The sequence below is a fragment of the Thamnophis sirtalis genome, unplaced genomic scaffold (assembly GCF_051295495.1).
Source record: "Thamnophis sirtalis isolate CommonGarterSnake01/CBP01778 unplaced genomic scaffold, rThaSir2_p1.2 scaffold_3, whole genome shotgun sequence".
Lineage (NCBI taxonomy): Eukaryota > Metazoa > Chordata > Lepidosauria > Squamata > Natricidae > Thamnophis > Thamnophis sirtalis.
Genome location: NW_028261383.1, coordinates 45,275,085 through 45,296,893, shown reverse-complemented (window position 1 = coordinate 45,296,893; position 21,809 = coordinate 45,275,085). Strand labels below are relative to the sequence as shown.

Here is a 21,809-nt window from a genome sequence, read left to right as displayed (position 1 = left end):
ATCTATCCATCTATCATTTTAACACCGCAAAACCCAAGATCAAAGTCGTCAGCAAATAACCCATTAACTTACCACTGATAAATACGAAAGGAATACCACTAGAAAAAGTTGAAAGGATCCCGTACCTCGGTTTTAATTTACATGAAAGCTGGGATATGATCAGTGAATTAAAGACAAGGATATAGAAAGCTCGAACAGCATTCTTCAAAATGAAAAAGTTCTTCTGCAGTCACGACATAAGCCTAAGACTGAAAATCAGGCTTGTCAGATGTTACATCTTTTCTATCCTGCTCTACGAAATAGAGAGTTGGTCTCTGACAGAAAACCACTTGGAGAGACTAGAACCATTTGAAATGTGGATTTACAGATGGCAGTTAAATATAAGCTGGGATGACAAAATCAGAAATGAGTAGATGATAAGTTGCCTGGGAAATCAAAGGGAAATCATCAAAGCCATTAAAAAGCGAAAGTTAGAATATTTTGGACATGCGATGTGACACCCAGAAAAATACGGCATCCTTCATTTAATCCTCCAGAGAAAAATTGAAGGCAAACAAAGTCCAGGCAGAAGAAGAACATCATGGCGTCAAAACCTAAGGGGCTGATTTGGACAAAACTTAGCAGCACTTTTTCATGCGCTGTTGACAAAAATAGGATTGTCAACATGATCGCCAATGTCCGATGACGGATATGGCACAAGAAGAAGTTCTATCTATCTATCTATCTATCTATCTATCTATCTATCTATCTATCTATCTATCTATCATCTATCTATCTATCCATCTATCTATCTATCTATCTATCTATCTATTTATCTAATGGAGGCAGGCAGGCAGGCAGGCAGACAATATAGCTAGCTTAGCTATTCTGAGAATTGTGGCCCCAACAATTTTGAAGGGCCCTTGGATGAAGAAGGCTGGGGATCACAGTCCAATAGCTCCTCTGAGAATTAAACTAAAAGGCCAATCACAAAAAAAATAAATTTTGAAAATGCTAATTGTAAGGGAGCGGGTAAAGACTTAAGTCACAGCTACAGCAGGAAAAATCAGGATGGGTGGGTGTGGAAACAAGGATATGAAGTTTACTGCTGAACCAGGGCTGCAATCTCCAAATAATCTACAAATATATATCCATGTCTACTACGTACCCAGGACTAACTGTACCTACTACCTGTTCATCCCTTTGACCAAAACTCTTGGAGTTCGGGGGTTAGGATGAAACAGCAACATCCACAGCATAGTAAATCCTATAAACCAAAGTAATATGGGTAGTAAAAAAAAAAACAGAAAGGGAATGTGCCTGAATATAATTCCCATGAAAACCATGTGGGCAGCTGCTCAGATAGCTGACAGTTCTTAATTTTCTGGTTTAGCCTTTAATTGTGTGATGAATCTGCTGGCGTTGCTTGTAACTCTCTGCTTCCATTCATCTTGATTTACAAGCAATTTCAAGCTGCAGCTGTAATTTAAGTTTCCTCCCAATATAACCGCCCTTCATTTTCTCCACCAGGTTCTAGAGGCAGAATCTCATTTTTCCCCCTCCCCCAGCACTTTTAACAATGTGTTATCCGCTCTCTTGCACAGGAGTTTGGCAGAATCCTAGCATCTTTATAACATGAACAAGCCCAACAGTTTATGAATATTTCAGAACCTGCTGTGATTCATTTAAGAGTCACTGCTCATGTCCTATCGGTCCCTTTGTTGTACATTGGATCATGGACATCCGATTTATGCAGCTGAGGTTCATGCAACATTAAAAACCAAAGCAGGCTACATTATGGTTTGGAGAAGCATGTGAATCCAGCCATTATGGCATATAAATCATACTTTTAAAAGTCTTAGGATCTTGTTCAAGCCAGTGTCGGATTTCCAAGTAACACCTCTAATGAAAGAAGGCTCCGAGGCTTGAGTGTCCTCAAAGTTCTATTTTATTAGAGATGTCATATTGGAACATCTGGGAAAAGCCAAATCGGAAAACTTCCAGGTTTTCCCCACCCAAAAGAAAGTTCAAGTCCTTGCCCAGCACCTGGATGTCCATCATATGCTCCAATCAGGCACCACCCAAAACTGGAGATACCTCCCAGTCACCTCATCGCAGCTGCAGGGTAAGGTGACCTTAACTTTCTGAGAAAGGAATGTTATTTTGAGTATATATCATCCACACTCTATATAATCCCCCCTCCCATTTTCCCACAGAACAAAATGTGGCAGGCCTGAAGGCCCAAATGTAAAAGATGACTTCAAGGTCTGACAGACAGATAAACAGTTGACTAATGCAACGTTTGTTTAATAATAATTATTTAATTAATAGACCCTTAATAGTTTTGTTTAATATTGTTTTACCGTGAAAAATAAAATACAAACAGTAAAAGAAACAAAATGAAATAAAACAAATGGATGCATTCAATCCTAACAGCAACAAAAGGGGGAAAAACAGTGTACAAAAGAGGAGGAAAAAGTGATCAATTAAATTTAACATTTAACATGTAGGATCCAGCTTGGCTGGGTATTGAAAGAAAAGAAAAAGCAGCAAATTCTCCTCCCCCTTTTACAAATTATGTATATGTATATGTTATGAATAAAAAAGCAGTCGACAGGTTATTCTTTTAAAAAGACCTCATTTTGTTTGGGTACGCTGAAACATGAATCCTGCAGTCATACAAGATAGTAATCCAAAACCAAGCTATATTGTGAATGAAAGAGTTAACTCATGTAACTAGACCAGCGATGGCGAACCTTTTTTGGCTCGCGTGCCATAAGCGGGGGAGCACAGGAGGGTTGTGCGTGGGCGTGCCGCACCTATAATGCAATATGTGACCCCCCCCCCCAGCGTGCATGCGCGCATGACAGGCCCTTCCCCCATTTTTTGCATGCTTTTTTCTCCCTCCCCAGGCTCCAGAGGCTTTATAGGAGCCTGGGGAGGCAGAAAAAAGTTTCCCCCAGGAGGCTCTCCGGAGCCTTCAGGCACCTTCAGGAGGCTTCCTGAAGACTTCAGAGGACGAAAAATGACCCTACAAGCAAACCGGAAATCACTTTCGGTTATCTCGTAGGGCCAATTTTTGGTCGTCCAGAGCCTTCAGTGACCTTCAGGAGGCTTCCCTAAAGGCTCCAGAGGGCTTAAAGCAGCTCTACGAGGGCTGGTTTTTGTGCTCTGGAGGCTTCAGGGAAACTCCTGAAGCCCCTGTTTTTGCCTCTGGAGCCTGGGGAGGGCGAAAAATGTCTTTAAAAAAGGCTGAACTCAGCTGGCCAGCTGACAGGGCAATGCCTCACGTGCCCTGACAAATGGCTCTGTGTGCGAGATGTGGCATGCGTGCCATAGGTTCGCCATCCCAGAACTATAGTATCTATAGTGACTACAGCTAGTCACTAGTCCTCGACTTACAAAATTTCAAACATTCATTTAGTGACCATTTAAAGTTACAACAGCTCTGAAAAAAGTGACATTACCATTTTTCACACTTAACAACCATTGCAGCATCCTCAGGATTACGTGATCAAAATTCAGATGCTCGGCAACTAGTTCATATTCAGTGAACCAGTTTTTTTAGGTTCACCAGTTTTAGTGAACCCTATTTAGTGTTCATAGTTGCAGTATCCTGGGATCAGAAGCTGTGGTGGCGCAGTGGTTAGAGTGCAGGACTGCAGTCTACTTCTGCTAACTGCGGGCTGCCTGCAATTTGGCAGATCGAATCTCACCAGGCTCAAGGTCAACTCAGCCTTCTAGCTTTCCAAGGTGGGTAAAATGAGGACCCAGATTGTTGGGGGCAATTATGCTGATGCTGCAAACCGCTTAGAGGGGGTTTACGTAAAGCACTGTGAAGCAGTATATACCCTGTTTCCCTGAAAATAAGACCTCCCGGGATAATAAGGCCAATCGGGCTTTTGAGCATATACGCTAAAATAAGCCCACTCCCAAAAATAAGCCCTCCCTGAAAATATTGCAACAAAGCAGCAGCCATGAGGTGACGACACTCACCGCCTTCTGCACCTTAAAAATAATAAGACCAAAAAAAATATTAAAAAATAATAATAATAAGACCTCCCCAAAAATAAGGCCAAGAGTTTTTTCAGGGGTCAAAAGAAAATAAGACCCTGTCTTATTTTCGGGGAAACACTGTAAGTGTAAGTCTAAGTATTATTGCTATCATGCGATTAGCTTTTGACAAACAAAATCAACGGGGAAGCCAGATTCACTTAACAACTTACTAACTGAACAACTGTATGGGTTCAGTTTAACATCTACGGCATGAAATGGGGGGAAAACCCATTTAACAATTGTCTCACATAGCAACAGAAGTTTGGGGCTCAATTGTTATCGTAAGTCGAGGACTACCTGTGAAATGATTGTCTGGGTTTCAGGCTGATCGCAAGCCACCTGGGACCTTCTGTAGGCAAAGCAGGCTCTGGATCACCCAGCCACGCAGCCTCCTTAAAACAGAGCATCACAATTGGTAGCTGAACAGCTTCAAGGACCACTTGCCTGCTTCTCCAACAGAAAGCAGCAAGATAGAAGTCAGCTCTCTCCTGATGAGAATCCACAAGGAGCTGTCAATAAAAGTGCCTGCTATCCTATTCAGCTCAATCAGAGCAATCTATATAAAGACCATGGTTTTGCAATACCCTCGACATTCTGAGAACATAGAAGAGCCATTTCATAGGAACCTAAGCTTCTGCCTGCACCTTATTACTACATATCTACAGACCAGCCATTTGTTACAGTCCAACAACAATTTAAGTGTAGGGAGGGAAGCCGTGCTGAAAGTTGAGCCTGCTTACCAAATAATAGCCTTTCCCTGTGGTTGTGGCTTGATTAAAGTCTAATGACTAATCAATAAAGCTATAATTACAATTTTTACCCTTTTGTGTTGCAAGCTGGAACACAAAAAAGAATCAATCAAAGACAGTTCAATAGCATTTGGCAGGGGAGAAGGGAATGAGAAACTCTCACCCACTTGTGCCAGCTCTGGGACCAGCAAACCATGGCTCCAAGTTCCTGGCTCAGCTATTTGCAACCAGTAAGTTAGAGAAAAAAAACTATAACCCATCTACCATTTGCCCATTCTAACTAAATGGCCAGGCAAGTATCTGACGGTAGTATTGGTACTCAATAAGCTGAAGTGGACAATACTGTGGGTGGGTTCCTGAAGGATGCTTGGCGGTGGGAAGAAACAGATCCATACATCTCTCTTTAACACAAAGTTATTTTCCAAATTACAGGTAGCCTTATTAATAGGAAGAGGCATTGCAGGTTTTCAATCGGGCCAATGTTTTTCAACCTCAATAACTTTTCAGATGTGTGGTCTTCAACTCCCAGAATTCTTCCACTAGCATATTCTTCCACTGGATGTGGAATTCTGGGAGCTGAAGTCCACATAACTTAAAATTGCTGAGGTTGAAAAACACTGAGCTAACCTATTCAACCAGCCATTCCAGATGGAATTGTGTGAATTGATTTAACCATACTCTTTAACAGCTTCAACCCTATTGTAAGGGTACAGTAGATCGTATATGTCTCTCTCTGTATTGATAAATCCATGTTTTATTACTGCTATTGTACTATTATGCTGATGTACCTTGTAGGGTAGTGATTTAAGATGAGGCCATTTCATAGAAGAACCACAATTATGGATCCTTCTTCTAGGAGATACAGTTGGCCCTAATGCTATTGAATTTTAGTTATCTTCTACAATTGTATCTACTTCATTTGGTATTGAGATGTCATGTAGTTCTGAAGCTACAGTATATATCATTTTTGTAGCTGCCATTTATTTTTGTTATATAATCATTATTATCTTATACATTACTACCCAGTTACTCCAGAAGGTAGGAAAAATCATAACAATTCAATTGTTTAAGGACATTTCACTAACCGGTCAGTCCTAGACTCCAGAGGAGGACAGGAAGGCCTGGAGGAACATAGTCCATGAGGTCATGAAGGGTCAGACACAACTTCGTAACTAACAACAACAAAAGTTTTACTTACTATTTCTCCAAAGGAGGCAGCCATCATGTGAATAATTGGAGAAAAATATGGAGAATCAGCTGTGCGCAGCACAGCCTTCGTATATTCATAAGTGACAAAAAAGGCAGCAGCTGAAACACAAGATAGAATGTCTCTTTAAGTCCCCTAAGATTCCTTATGATTACATACAATGTTTGTATAATAGACAGTAAATATGAAAGAAGATGGTCCCCTTTGCTTGCAGAAATCATCATATTTACAAATATTTTCCATAGTACCATGCATCTTTCTCTCCATTCCAGTTTTATTAAACTAGACATGCTGCTATGATATAGTCATTTTGTGAGGGAGCAAGCCATCTCTATGATAATCCTCTTCATGTTGTCAAATTGTCTGATATATCCAACAACCAAGATGACTAGATCCCCCGCTATTTAACACACAATCTTCTAGAGATGGAGTTTTAGTAACACAATCTTTCTTTTTTTACAAGTCAGCAGGATCCAGAAATGATAAAACTAAAAATGACCACTTTAAAATAGGGAAACATGATAAGCCAACTAGAAAAGTCAAATGATTGTCTTCTTGGAAATAAAAAGTTGGACATTTGGGAGACAATCATATGATGCTTTTTTGATATGTGGAGGCTGTGAGAGTACATAGTATATTGGTTTCTCTTGTATTTTGTACGATGTTTTTAGCATTACATAGCTGCTTAGTGTCACTACAGTGAGATGGGCAGTAATATTACTTTAATGCAATTAACTTCAGGAAGTCCTCAACTTATAACCACCATTGGGATCAGAATTTCCATTGCTAAGCAAGGTGGTTGTTAAGTGAGTCTCACCCAATTTTATTATCTATCTATCTATCTATCTATCTATCTATCTATCTATCTATCTATCTATCATCTATCTATCTATCTATCTAGCTAGCTAGCTAGCTAGCTAGCTATCGGTGGCGCAGTGGTTAAATGCAGCACTGCAGGCTACTTCAGCTGACTGCAGTTCTGCAGTTCGGCTGTTCAAATCTCACCGGCTCAGGGTTGACTCATCCTTCCATCCTTCCGAGGTGGGTAAAATGAGGACCCAGATTGTTGTTGGGGGCAATATGCTGACTTTGTAAACCGCTTAGAGAGGGCTGAAAGCCCTATGAAGCGGTATATAAGTCTAACTGCTATTGCTATTGCTATTGCTATTGCTTGCTATCTATCTATCTATCTATCTATCTATCTATCTATCTATCTATCTATCTATCTATCTTGCCACAGCTATTGAGTCATTGAATCCCATGGGAAAATCAAATCTGCTTCTCCCATTGATTTTGATTGTTGGAAACCACCTGGGAAAATCGTAAATGGTGATCTCATGATCCAAGGATGCTATAACTATTGTCAGGTCCATCATCATGTCCAACCATTCTGTTGGAAGTGGTGGTGGGGGGAGGAGAAAGGCTTGTGGGCACTTTTTGCATGCTTTTGCTGCAAAATGCTTAGGAATTAGGGAGTGGGAGTTGTCTTTGGAGATGAAGCAAACTTCCTCCCAGCCAGTTCCAGCCTGGTTTCAAGGTCGCCATGCCCTGAGAGTGAACTGTTATCAGCCTAGCACCTCAGCATTCTCAAAACAACCTTGTGGCATTACCTTGGATGCTCCGCTAAAGCGCCAAGTGGTCTACTGAAGTCACTGAGGGGCCGGGTACTCCAGCGATCCCTGGCTGAGGGAGATCCACTCCTGGGTGATCCTCCAGGGCCTGTTCACCGAGAGAGATTGGAGATCGGCAAACCAAGGCCTCCGGGGCCAGTGTGGGGCAATCACCATCACGTCTGCCCCCTCCCGCAGGATTTTCTGTATGACCTTGGGAACCAGGGGTAATGGTGGATATGCATAGATGAGCCCCCGGGGCCATGGGCATCAGAGTGTCCACCGCCTCCACCCCCCGTGTCTGATACCTGGAATAAAACCTCGGGAGCTGGGCATTGAGAGGGGTGGCGAATAAGTCGACCACTGCCCAGTCGTTTGACCTCCTTCATGTTCTTGTGTTTTTTAGGACTTCTGCACATATAGAAGCAATTGTGTAATTCAACCCAATTCAGTCAGGTGTTATTCTAAAGATCTTTTTCTCTTCTTCTAAAATTCACCAGCAGTGTAAATGCTCTAAAAAGAAGCAGCATAAAATGAAAGACTGCATTATGAATTGGCAGCAGTATTTCATACTGGCAAAAACTAAAACCAAAACATATGTTTCCCCTGATATTAAAAAGGTGGCTTTCTGTAACTCTGCAGGTCTCCAAGTAGATTTTTACTGCATCCGTAAAAATAGGACAAAGTTCAGAATTGTGCAAATGTGCAAGAGAAAAATAGTGGACATGTCAAAATGAGCAGTTGCTAATTCTGTTTCAGGGCTACCTCTGTTGCCCTCTGTGGCTAATCAAAAGATGCTTATCTTCTCCAAAAGAAGATAAGGAGAGAGAAGATTTAAAAAACGAAACAGAAAAATTAATAAGTTGGGAAGAGCTTAGTAAGTTTAAAAGACACCTGAGGATGATTCTATAAACTTATGTTAGCATCCGCCATCGGAAGCAGAAAAAGCTTAGAAACAATGATAACACCACTATATTCATGGAAATTAAAAAGCAAAATTAAGTTTAAGGAAGTTAGAAATGCAAGTGTCTATATGAAACAGGCTGAGATCCTTACTTTGTCCAAAACAGACATCCACTTGTGAAATAAAACTGTTTCTTTTTTAAAATGTGGCAATTCTATCAGCAGGAGTACTGTATGTTATTATTATTGATTTGACTTTCATTTATTATTTTCATTTATTAGATTTATATGCCGCCTATCTCGGAATTTGAGGCACCTTTATCCTGCCTTTATTATTGTTTATAAATAATTCAGGGCAGCAAAAATACATAACACGCCTTCCTTCTCCTACTTTCCCAACAACAACAAACCTGTGAGGTGGGTTGGGCTGAGAGAGAGTAACAGGCCCAAAGTCATCCAAGCCAGTTTTTCATGCCTAAGGTAGAACTAGAACTCAGGGTCTCCTGGTTGCTTTTTTTCATTAGGGGAAGGGGCTTCCATATGAGAAACATCCTTCTTCCTATCTAGAATACTTCCATTCTCCACCATTCAGCTGGAACTAAAGAAGCTTCTTGAATAAGAAGCAAAACATTTTCAAGAAAAAAACAACAAGCTGTTTTGGCCTGCTGGCGGCCAGTTAAGTGGTTGGGGAGGAACATGGGCCAGTCCTGGGGGTTGCAGAAAGCTCAGACGAGGGCTCTGTGTGGGGAAGCAGAGAGGGAGTTAGATAGCAGTGAGGCAGAAGAACAGCTGGAGCCTGTTCCCAGTGTGCACATGCGTAGAGCTGCCAGAAGACAAGAACAACTAAAAAAGCAGGGTCGACTTAGGAGTAAAGCCACACCTTGGAGGTGATTGCCCCCCCCCATAGGAAACAAAAAAGAAAGGAACTGGGTGTAGGCTTTTGCAGGAAACAATTCGTTCATTCGGTCGGTTCAAGAGTGGAAAGTTCTGTTCGTGACTATAAGAGACTCTGTGCCAAGTTTGCCTTGCCCTGCGTTTGGAAACTAGTTATATGGCAGCACTCCAAATGATATAAGGTGCGTGTGGATAAACATTCCTTTGAAAAACTGTTGGCTAGCCTTACTGACTGTGAATGAAAGGAATTCACAGTCATGTAAATAAAAGAGGTTTTGCCGGGACAAAGACTTTGCTTCTTGCTTTCTAAGGAAGCCTGGGTCAAAACACAAGCAAGTCCATTTGTCTTTTGGAAAAATATCTTTGGTCAGTTAGAGGGAGACCAGCTTGGAATAAAACTGGGAAAGACAGTTGCACAGAATGCCTTACCATTTGGAAAAGATCCTATGGCAGCAGAAGGAACGCCAGCATAAATGCCACGGAAACCACCAGCCTTTTTAAATCCTTGAGGACTCTGCAGTCTAGTTTTGACTGTATCCAAAGGAAATAATGTCAAGTCCACACACACACCAGCCAGCCCGCCAGCCTTCAAAAAATAAAGAAACAAGCAAGAAAAAACATTATTAACAAAAAATACCAGTGATTTGTCAGAAGTGAAGAACACATGCTAAATAAGCCAATTTATTTGAAAATCAGCCTTTGATATGGGTGGCCCAGTTCCTACACTGTTCTGGGCCACTAAGTAATTCCACGGCGTCATTTTCTGAGTAGGAATCAAACAGGCAATTTTTCAAGCAAAACAAAAATTAAGAAGAATACTTAGTAATGCTGTAGAATGAAAGTTTAATTAATATGTTTAACTTGCAGCTATCCAGAATTATCACTGTCCCACTCTGATCTATCTAAAAGGGGGTGTCCAGTAAAAATAACAAAACATGCAAGCAAATTAAAAATACTTTCCAATATGATATAACAGGACATGTGGAAATGACACTCCCAGTAGTAAGTACCTATCTCTTTATATAAAAGCGAAATACCACTCACGCAACATCACAAAATCTCCAGAACAGTAAAGGCTACAAACTTGAAATTTGGTATGTTCCTCTTGGGTTCTAGTGCTCACTAAGAGGATTTTTTGAAATGACCATCAGGTCATTAGTATTTCTTGTATTAACACGCTCTGATGCTAAGGAGTTAGATGTTCTACTCCCTCTCCCCACCTGAAAAGAACTCTGTTCAACTGCCTCTTGGGCACAGGCGTGACCAGCGTGTGACTCATCTGGCCTGTAGGCTGGCAATTTAGACATTCTACTCCCCCTCCCCACCTGAAAAACGCACTGATAGTAAGGAGTTAGACTGAGGGAGAGAAGGGGATAAGATAGAGAGGCCTCTGTGAGGCAAGCCTGAGAGAAAGATGGGGCTAGGAGATGATCAATGGGGCCAGCCTGAGGGAGAGAAGGGGATAAGATAGGAGATGAGCGCAGTCATATAGCTTCGTAGCAGAGCATAGATATCCAGCTAGTATGGAATATTTGTAAAGAAAATAAATGAAAGCTATAGATTTAAATAGTGCCATTTGGGAAGAAAAATAATTAACTTGACATTTTATCATTACTGCATTTGGACTTAATTGTTCTTCTCTAGGTTGGATGAAATGACAGAAGCAAATCAGCTATTCCAATATTGATGGTAAAATCCAGGAAAGCTCATTACAATATGCAAACATAATGTCAACATGATGTGCCATTAGCACAAGAAACAGTTCTGAAATATAAATATGCAGCACTAGCAACCATAAGACATGATCAGATAGCTAACATTTATCCACTGACAAAATTGCGCTAAGCCTAAATTATAAAATATCTGCTGACTGCTTCTGTCTCATTTGAGACAGAGGAGAGATTAAGGGACAAAAAGTGTAACTGTCATAAAGTGGGTGGGTGGAAAGCATCAAATTAAGAATCCAGGGTTTAAATGCTTTTGTGGTGCAGAGGCCATATTTTATCATAACTGGTATGTGTAATTTGCAAGATTTTTCACTCTTTTGAAACAAGAAATATTTTCATAAATCTAATCTTAAATCCCTGGAGATTCTCAATCATCCAAGTCAATGGTGCTTTTCCAAAAGGTAACTGGACTTTCTTAGTTTATTTATTTATAAAATGTATTGGCCACCCGTCACAGAGTAACTTTGGATGGTTTACAAACATTTCACTTCTAATCCAAGGGAAAGAGGGGAATGGATGGATTTATATTCTTTGCTGTCATCTGCAGAGTGCTAATGCCCATAAAGTCCAGTTCCGTATTAGAAAAGTACCTTTAGTCTAAAGTCTGAAAATTGACTTAATTACCATGTATCCCAAAGCCTAACACAAATCTCTCTATTTAGTATAAACTACTTATTCACCATGAAACATGCACCACACAACCCCAAATGTTAACTTCAGCTGCTAGCAACCAAGAGTTCACTGCAGCATAGTTCTGACCCCCCTCGTCCTATACCAAAGCACACCAAGACAAAGATACTTCAAGGATTTATTAATCCTAATTAACACAGAGATTAGACCTTGGCAGCAATCCAGCACAGACTAGACATTGGCAGCAATCCAGCACAGACTATCCTTGGCAGCAATCCAGCCTGCCAAGCTAGCCACGAGAGTTCTCCAGCTCTAGTAAACACGTTGATTCCTGCAACGAGCGTATGCAAAGCCATTCCTTTTATAGTCTTGAGAGGAGTCTAATTACCACCATCTGAGTACACTTATCTCCTGTAACTGTGCAACTGTTCTTTACGCTTATTAGCCCTCCATTGCCGGGCATCCAGGACCAACTCCCTTGTCTCCTCCCCACTGCTCCAATGCATGACGTCACGATCACACTCCTTTGTCTCCTCCCCACTGCTCCAAGGCTTAGGCGCCTCCTGGTGGCCAACCCTCTCTGTGCCCTGCTCAGAGTCCTGTCCAGAGTCCTCCACATCCTCCAGAGCCGACTCATAGGGCCCCTCGCTGTCGGAGTCTGGTGGCAGCTCCAACGGCTCCTGCTGGGCCACAACAGGTAGTCTTCACTTATTGGCTGCCTCATTTAGTGATCATTCTAAATTGCAATCATGTTAACAAAACAGCTTTGCAACCAGGCCTCATATTTACAACCTCTGCAACAACTTGTATTCACATGGTCCCCATCGGGCGTCTCACAACTGGCACACAATTACAACCACTGTGCTGTCTTACAGACACACAATTGTTGTTTGTGTGCCTCAACTCTTACGCAAAGTTAAACAGAGAGGGCAGAAATAAAATTGTATATCTTTACTTCTTTTACCTTTCTTTTGTTTTTAACTCCATATTATTCCATGCTTATCTTTTACTTAATGTAAAAATCTTTAATATTTTTTTAAAGCCCCAAGATGACTTAGAAAACAAAAAGTAAAATCCTTAAGGGAATTAATATCTGCAACAAAATCACAAAACAGGTCCCAATATCCATATTAAATAGCCACACCAACTTTAGAAGTGCCATTTAATTAGAAATTCTGCAGAAGAGCACAATTTTAAATTTCTTCCTGAATGCAGCACCAACCAAGCATAAACTGAAAAAAATACCAAGAATACCCCAAATTTCCAGTGGTGGACAAACTCTCAGTATTCTATCTGGGGACAAACATAAGTCAATAGATCAGTTCTGAAAGAAGCAGTTCTGCAAATGTTTAGGGCGATGGAACAATTTTATAAATTAAGACAAGCATTCTGAATTATGCTGTGAAGGCTACAAGAATCTAATGCATGGCCCCCAAAATGGGTGGTATAGTTTTTATGTGCCATCACCATTGCTTTCTATATCAACTCAGCTTCATAGTGCCCTTCAGAAGTCAATCTTAAAGGTGATAAGATGGTAAGGTTAAGGTAAATGTTCCCCTTGCACATATGTGCTAATCGTTCCCAACTCTAGGAGGCATTGCTCATCTCTGTTTCAAAGCCAAAGAGCCAGTGCTGTCTGAAGGCATCTCCATGGTCATGTGGCCAGCATGACTAAATGCCAAAGGCGCATGGAACACTTTTACCTTCTCACCAAAGGTGGTCCCTATTTTTTCTACTTGCATTTGTACATGTTTTCGAACTGCTAGGTTGGCAGAAGCTGGGACAAGTAACGGGAGCTCACTCCATTATGCGGCACTAGGGATTTGAACTGCCGAACTGCCGACCTTTCTGATCAACAAGCTCAGCGTCTTAGCCACTGAGCCATCGCATCCCTATTAAAAACACCCACAAGCATTTGCCTATCTACTGGTAGTAATAAGTCTAGAGGAGTTTCAAGTCACAAATCTGGTCTTAGTGGAGAGTTGTTTCCCATGCAGAATTGTAACTGGAGCAGGCAAAGGCCAAATAGTTTCTGAAACAAACAGCACCACTGCTTACTGACATTAAACACAGTTCCTTCCCATCCAGTCCTTGCAGAATCAAGACCCTGGGTCAACACTTCTATTATATCCTCTACTTGCCCTGAGGTGGGTATCATCAACAGTCCAATCATAAACAACCTGATGACACCTCAAAATAATCCAAGATTCTGATGGATGACAGCCCAGACTAATTCAGGAAATTCTCACAGGAAGGAGCAAAGGATTTATCAAAGAAAAAGGAAAAAGCAACAGCAATTGTCATTAATTTTAGTTCACATAGAATTAGTTTGCCTTCTATTGTTGGGTTCTTTCACAGCAGAAGTCAAGGATAGCCATCATCAGCCATGATATCTTATTCAAAAAGTGCTCACTAGCTTCAGTTAAAATTTTAATCAATAAGTTAATTACTCTTTTAATCTGCTTGGCTATTTTGCATGCATTGATTTCACTACTCCCTATCCTTTTAGCTCTTTCTCCATCAGAATTCTTATCTGTAGCAAGTGATTAAGAGAAGAAAAAGAAAATTGATCTGGTTTTAATCTAGCCATCTGGCAAAAGCATGAATCAAAAGTTACTAATTGGTTCTTTGGATTTGAAACTTTTGTATCTTATACGTAATTTAAATTCATGAAGTAGCTAATGTGGAGCATCTGCCAGAGAGTACAAATACCTAGATGCCTATTTTAACTGTGGAAAACAATAATGATTTTTTGGACAGCAAAGGAACATTGATACCCTTTCTGGAACTACTTTTATAGTTCTAAAAAAGAGAAATAGAAAGTTTTGCACATAATTTGAATTTTTTGTATGCCATTTCATTATTTTTGGACAGCCTGAGACAATTTTAGAAACCCGAATACTGGGGGAAAGGTTTAGTATGTCCATATGCTTTTGAACACTATACTGACTACAGGAAAACTGAGGAAACAGATTCTTCTTAATGAAGGAATACATTTACCATGGTTAATCTATTTGTTAAAAAAAAGTCTTACAAAAGGAGGGACTCTGAAAAAGATGACAGAATTCAAACTACCTATAAAGAATTAAAATCATTTATTAAGACACATAATTACAAGTTGCTTAATCAAACATGATATGGAGACAGAGCAAATAATAAACTATATGATTAAATGCATGCAAAATGTTGACGAACAATAGTCACAGATCAATGGAAGAAGTCAATAACATTTATACCAAGCTACAGTCTTAGGGAAAATTTGGTGCAAAATGAAACATGGTATATAATTCTGTTAACGATTGCCAGGATGGATAAATCAGCCACCCAGAGTCACTTTGTTGAATTGGGGGCTATAGAAATCAATCAATCAACCAATCAATCAAATAAATTGACAGGAAATATTAGACATGCCACCACAAAAAAGATGCTTTATGTGTAAAAATCTCAAAAGTATTACAAAGAAATACTCTAAAAAGCTCAGGAATTAAATTTGATTTAAAACCACAAATGTTTTTGGCAAATGTGATCTGAGAATACAAATAAAAATTATCATAAGGCTTGCTGTTCAACATTGGAAATACAAATATACAGCTCCATAGTTATTCAGTGGTTTGCAGTATTAATTAAAACTGATCAACTATAAATAATGGTTATGAATCATGGCTCTAGTTTATGGATACTTGTAGCTGTGCAAATATATATCTGTTATGTTTGGGTTTTTCTTCTTTTTATCACTTTATATACTCTACTTTTATTTTATTTTTGTGTGTGTGTGTTTGATTTTGTGTCATCAAATGGCTGTCAACTCTAACAGCTTCATAGATTCTCCATTATGATCTGTCTATAACCTAATCTTTATGGTCTTCCAACAAGACAACAGCAGGGATCATAGATATGGTCAACCTTTGGGTTCAAAGATGTTGTGCAATTCATGTGTGGACACTGGTAGCCCTGCAGTAAAGTTACCCCAGTGTCCACATATGAACTGCACAACATCTTTGAACCCAAAGGTCCACCATATTGATGATCCCTGCTGTTGTCTTGTTGGAAAACTTTAAAAATTGGGACCTTAACGATTAGAAAACACAAAGATGGCACTGAAAGTTCATTATTGTAATAACTGTGGGTATTATTTTTGTAAGACTGAGACGCTGCCTATTGCACATATTTTTTTTCCAATATGCCTGTCATGCCACAGTGAATTAGATGCATTTATTTTTAAATAATATGCAAGTAATATTTTTTTGAGTATTTTTTGAGTATTTTATTAAGATTTATAGGCCGCCCTTTTCCCTGAGGGGACTCAGGGCGGCTTACAATCATTAGGGAGGGGGTACAATACAAAATAAACAATATATAAACAAAATAAAGTAGTAAAAACACAACATGCATTCTACATTCAACACTAGGGTGGGGCAAATTAAGGACTTATCCCCAGGCCTGTTGGGAGAGCCAGGTCTTGAGGGCTGCGCGGAAGGCCTGGACGGTGGTGAGGGTGCGTATCTCGACGGGGAGATCGTTCCACAGGGTCAGAGCTGCAACAGAAAAGGCTCTCCTCTGTGTAGTCGCCAGTCGACATTGACTGGCGGATGGAATTCGGAGGAGGCCCAGTCTGTGCGATCTTATCGGTCGGAGGGAGGTAATCGGCAGAAGGCGGTCTCTCAAGTACTCAGATCCACTACCATGAAGGGCTTTAAAGGTGGTCAACAGCACCCTGAAGCGCACCCGGAGATCAACAGGTAGCCAGTGCAGCTCGCGGAGGATGGGTGTTATGTGGGTGAACCGCGGTGCGCCCACTATCACTCGCGCGGCCGCATTCTGAACTAACTGCAGTTGCCAGATGCACTTCAGGGGCAGCCCCATGTAGAGCACATTGCAGTATTCCAGCCTAGAGATCACAAGGGCTCGAGTGACTGTTGTGAGAGCCTCCCGATTCAGGTAGGGTCGTAACTGGCGGACCAGGCGGACCTGGGCAAATGCCCCCCTGGTCACAGCCGACAGATGATGATCGAGAGTCAGCTGTGGATCCAGGAGGACTCCTAAGTTACGAACCCTATCTGAGGGGTATAAAATTTGACCCCCCAGCCTGATAGATGGAACATTAGCCAAATTGTTGGGAGGGAAACACAACAGCCACTCAGTCTTGTCCGGGTTGAGTACCAGTTTGTTAGCGCTCATCCAGTTCTTAACGGCCTCCAGGCCCTGGTTCATCCCACTAATATCATACCACAAGCCTCTAAGTCAGGGGTGTCAAACTCGATTTCATTGAGGGCCACATCAGGGTTGTGTTTGACCTTCTGGAGCCTGAGTGGGCATGAATAGGGTGGGAGTGACCAGCATGACGTCACTTGGGTCAGGGGCGCCTGTCGTGGGTTGCCAGTGAAAATGGGCTCCTGAGCTCGGTTTTCGGCTGGGATGGCCTCCTGCAACCCTCTGCCAGTGAAAATGGAGCTTGGGAGAGCCTCAGGCGGCCTTTATAAGCTGCATTTTTGCTGGCAGAGGCACTATGGGCTGGTCCTTCACTGTTTCCAAGGTGGCCTCATGGGTTGGATCTAAGCACCCTGTGGACCCGGGCCTTGAGTTTGACATCCCTGCTCTAAGTAGATACCCTTTCAGTAGATAGCCTTCAAAACACAATAATATGCAGAAGGCTGAATGGTGGTTATATTCAATTAATTACAATTCTCATTAGAACTTCACAAAAAATTAATTGGGAGGAAACTAAATTATTATTACCAATAATTTTTTAAAACATGGCCTAAAGTGCATGTGTTTGTAATCTATTTTCAAAAAAGATGTTTTCTTATCAAACTTAACTTCAGGAGATTACAAAGGCACATCCATACAAGTTTTCTTTGCAACAATAAAGCCATGCCATGGGGGGGGGGGGGGGGTGTTCAACCTTCTTTTTTTAGCAATCCCAAATCCTTAAAATAACTAGGTGGTGTCCTATCGAACATGTACAGGACTCCCAGTATTTAGCTTTTGACCCCAGACAATGCTGCCATCTGCTGAGTCTCTCATATTTGATATGAGGTAAGAATTTTTTCTAAACAGGTCTTGTGCAAGATGCTAGCTAGCAGCAGCATAATTAGGAAACTTGTTCAATGTCAAAAAACCTCAGTATAAAAAAGAAACGCAGTTCATTCTAAATCCAGTAATTCAAAATACTGTAATGTCTTCCCCCCCCCCCCGAGGAATGTATAGAATATACATGTTTTTAGCCCTTCTTTTCACTAAGCTTCCAGATCTGAGATGCACAAAATCCGGCTGACACCAGATGGCAACAAAAAGGACTCGCACTGGGGAGTTATCACATTTTCGCTCCATTCCCCTCTACCTTGCTTTTGCATATATGCCTTTTAATCCTTTTTAACTGTGAAGAAGTCACCAAAATGCCCCGCACATCAATTGGGGATCTATGCAAAATCAAACGATCGTGGAGACTTCAAAAGAGTTTAGCAGGCACAGGGCTATGCAGTTTAAAACTCATAATTAAAAGACCTCAAAGCCTTTTCAGAGGTTTTTTCCTATTGGATCTTCCACCTATAACCAAGTTTATCTAGTGCGGACTGTAAGTCTCCTTCACTCACCCCAAGGGAGATCAAGAAATCCCCACGATCCATGCGTGCTCAGAAAAATCCATCGAGATGCGGCAACTACATTGCAACCTTGCTTCCCATGGGCGCAGCCATATTGGAAGCTTGTCCCGCCTCTCTTAATATCACGTGAGCAGTTGCAGCTCCGAAGCGCTGGCAGATTTTTTTTTCCTTCAGTAGCGCATGCGCGCTGCCGACAATACTTTGGCATGGCTTTCATCGCTTCGCAAAGAGTCTTGTTTTAGAAGTGGATAGGAGGAACGGCTATTGGGGGAGTGTAAGGAAATGAGTTGACTGAAATCGTGGGAATTCGTATTTCTAAATATTGTATGATATGCAGTTTTGCCTGTGCGCAACAGAAGGCGCGTTTTTCAAGTGTTTTTGCAGAGAAAAATGTTATGGGTAAGACAATTCAGAGGAAAGTAAGAAAGTTCTCTTGCTCCGTTGTCTAAATCAGTGTTTATCAGCAACTTTAAGATGTGTGGACTTCAACTCCCAGAATTTCCCAGCCTTTATTTACGACTCCAAACACATCTTAAAAGTTGCTGAGGTTGAGAAACAACTGCTTTAAACAACAAAAGAGATGGCAGCAAAGGGATACTGGTAATCTGAGCAATTGTGCAGGTGTTTGCAGCCCAGATATGGTGGCTATAAACATCCCCCGTTTCCCCTTTAGTGTTTCAAATTGCCAGCAATTATTTTTCCCCTTCAATAACATTGATGCTTCCAATTGGCTCGTTTTCTTTTATTCTTGGTTATAAACATTTCCAAAGGTTAAAAAGACAAACGTTTTCCTTATGTTAACAAAGATACATCGACAGCAGTGAAATAGTACATGTGCGCTATAACGTTTAATTATAACACAAAGGGGAATTTGTTTTGCTTGCTTGAAGCTGATAAATGATATGTACTGAGTGCTGTAACTATAATCTGAAGGTATTAATCTTCAGTTAATTCATGACCAGCCCTACAGAAGCCTCCTCCCCCACCCATAAAGGGTTGAAACAGCTGTTAGAGGCTAGTTGCACAACCATCTGTGACAGAAAACCCATAATTAGTTGTGATCACAGTAGATGTTGGAGAGATGCATTTTCTAGAGCAGCAGCATTTTCAGTACTCAGTTTTAGCCCATACACAGTGGATACCTGGCTGCGGTAGGTCAACAAACTAAAAATTACCTGTTAGCACTTTTTCTGTTCCAGATAAAAAGTTATGCAGAGGGCAGAAAATCAGTAAAAACTAGCCACAAAAATTCAAGGCATGAGAGAAGAAAATAAAATTGCCAATATCATTCTCTATTCTTCTTCATAGCCTTTTTTATGTTTACTTCAACTATATCCAAGTGCTGCTTTATACACTGCCTTTTGCTCTCTAAATTTCTCACCTGTTTTCAGCTTCCTCCAACCACAACTTGTCATGTTAAAAAGAATCATAGATTCTTCAGAGAACAATTCAATGTTGGGAAAAGATCCTTCAGTCTAATGTTATGATACCATAAGGAAGGGAATACTGATGGTAACCTAAATGAGTTAGAATAGGGGTGCCAAGCTTGTGGCACCATGTTAACGTATGTGACATTTCCACTTCGCTAAACCGGGTGTGGCCGTGGTCAGCGCATGATGCATCTGGACTGTGAGTTTGACACTCCTGAGTTAGAACACAGAACAACATCAGGATTTCCCTTTGATGATTTGTTTTTAAAACAGAGAGCCTGAAACCTTGAAATAAATTTTGCAAGATTTTAATAAACCTACTATACAGGCGTGGCACAACAAAACCGCGCTCAACTAAAGCGCGCCCGATTAAACCGCGTCGCTGATGTCATCAACAGGGCGACAACAGCGAGCACGGAGAAAGAAGGGTGCTTTAAATAGCGCTTTGAAAGCAAGCCGATTCAAGTTAAGGTAAGGATTAGGTTTAGGGTTAGCTTTAGGGTTAGCTTTAGGGTTAGGTTAAGGGTTAGGGTTAGGTTAAGGGTTAGGTTTAGGATTAGGGTTAGGTTTAGGGTTAGGTTAAGGGTTAGGTTTAGGATTAGGTTTAGGGGGGTTAGGTTTAGGTTTAGGGGTTAATTTTAGGTTTAGCGTTTACAGCGTGCTTCTGTCTGCGCTGTTGTCGCCCTGTGATGATGTCAGCTACGTGGTTTTGTCGAGCGCGCTTTAGTCGAACACGGTTTTGTGGTGGAACAGGTAGTCCCATGGTTACTATGGCAATTGGAACCAGGATTGCTATTGGTAAGCAAAGCAATCATAAAGCACAACATCATATGACATTATAATTTAGTGATGGCAGTCCTGGTTGCCATCATAAACACAGGACCCCACAAGTTGTTAAATGTCCCAGACGAGTGCAGTGGTACCATGGGGAAGTGGGTACCATGGATAGGCACTATGGAGTTGGGAAGCCATCAGAACCTGCACAGGTTGGGGGAGGCCTGATGGAGGCTACACAGAAGTCAGGGGAGGTCATGGGTGGATGGAGATGAACAGAAAGTCACAAATGGCCATCACATGGCTGTAGCTCACTGACATTATCATTATCATCACAAGTCAGGCACCCAAGTCCCTGGACCACAATAATCTGTGGGGTTCTGTGATGGCCAGATCTATTTTTTGCAACACCATAACTTTGAACAGTCACTGAATGAATGGACATAAGCCAAGGACTACCTGTGAGGATGCATTTATTGCCAGCTGTCCAAAGCTTTAGACCAGTGTTCAACCTTGGCAACTTTAAGATGCATGGACTTCAACTTCCAGAATTCTGGAAGTTGAAGTCCACATTTTTTAAAGGTTGCCAAGGGTTGGACACTCCTACATTAAACATTCTGCTAAGGAAACTCTCAAAAAAATATAGGGGGAAGAGATAAAACAGGGAAGAAATATCCATGGCAGTTACATGTAGTTTATAGTAAAGTGAATAGATGTAGTTTAGGGTCAACCAAGTTATATTAAATACTTCATTAAAAAAAATCTTTTGAGAAGGACTTTGAAGGAAATGAGCATTTTCTTCTGGTAGGCTCTGAGGGCATTTATTCTATTTCTTTTTATTTTAATTTAGTCAATAGACAATTTTGAATAATGTAACAATAAAGAATAAAATCATTCACTCTTATATAGTGCATAAACAACACAGTGACAAGCAGAGTTTTCCATAATGAGAAGTTCCTGTGATCAAGTCTTTTTCAATTATCTGAACAGCCTTTTCAGCTGAAGCTGATAGACAGCTGAAATTGGGCTAAGATTTATTAACTTTGCTAAAGGATTTTCTCATTTTTTTTGCTTTGGCTGAATTATAAAAGATTTATTTATAAACAGATGGGTTAAGAGAAATGAAATCTGCCATCACTGCTGGCAGTGAGTGATTTAGCAGCTAAGTGGTGACTTCCATTAAAGAGATGGACTTTTGGAAAAAAAATTCATACATGCAAAGAATCCCATTTATTCCTGTGCATTGAA

At 40.9% G+C, this 21,809-nt stretch overlaps 1 protein-coding gene across 1 annotated transcript in view; it reads right to left on the bottom strand.

Annotated features, from left to right (window-relative positions):
• Positions 1-18,478, bottom strand: part of SLC25A26 (solute carrier family 25 member 26) — a 141,391-nt gene extending 122,913 nt beyond the window's left edge. Inside the window, exons 1-3 of the mRNA XM_087708852.1 lie at positions 18,349-18,478; positions 9,828-9,984; positions 5,983-6,092 (exon numbers count right to left, since the gene is read on the bottom strand). Of these exons, the coding sequence (XP_087564978.1) occupies positions 5,983-6,092; positions 9,828-9,984; positions 18,349-18,381 (300 nt within the window). The 5' untranslated portion in view covers positions 18,382-18,478. The remainder of the gene's footprint in view (positions 1-5,982; positions 6,093-9,827; positions 9,985-18,348) is intronic.
• Positions 18,479-21,809: the final 3,331 nt, after the last annotated feature.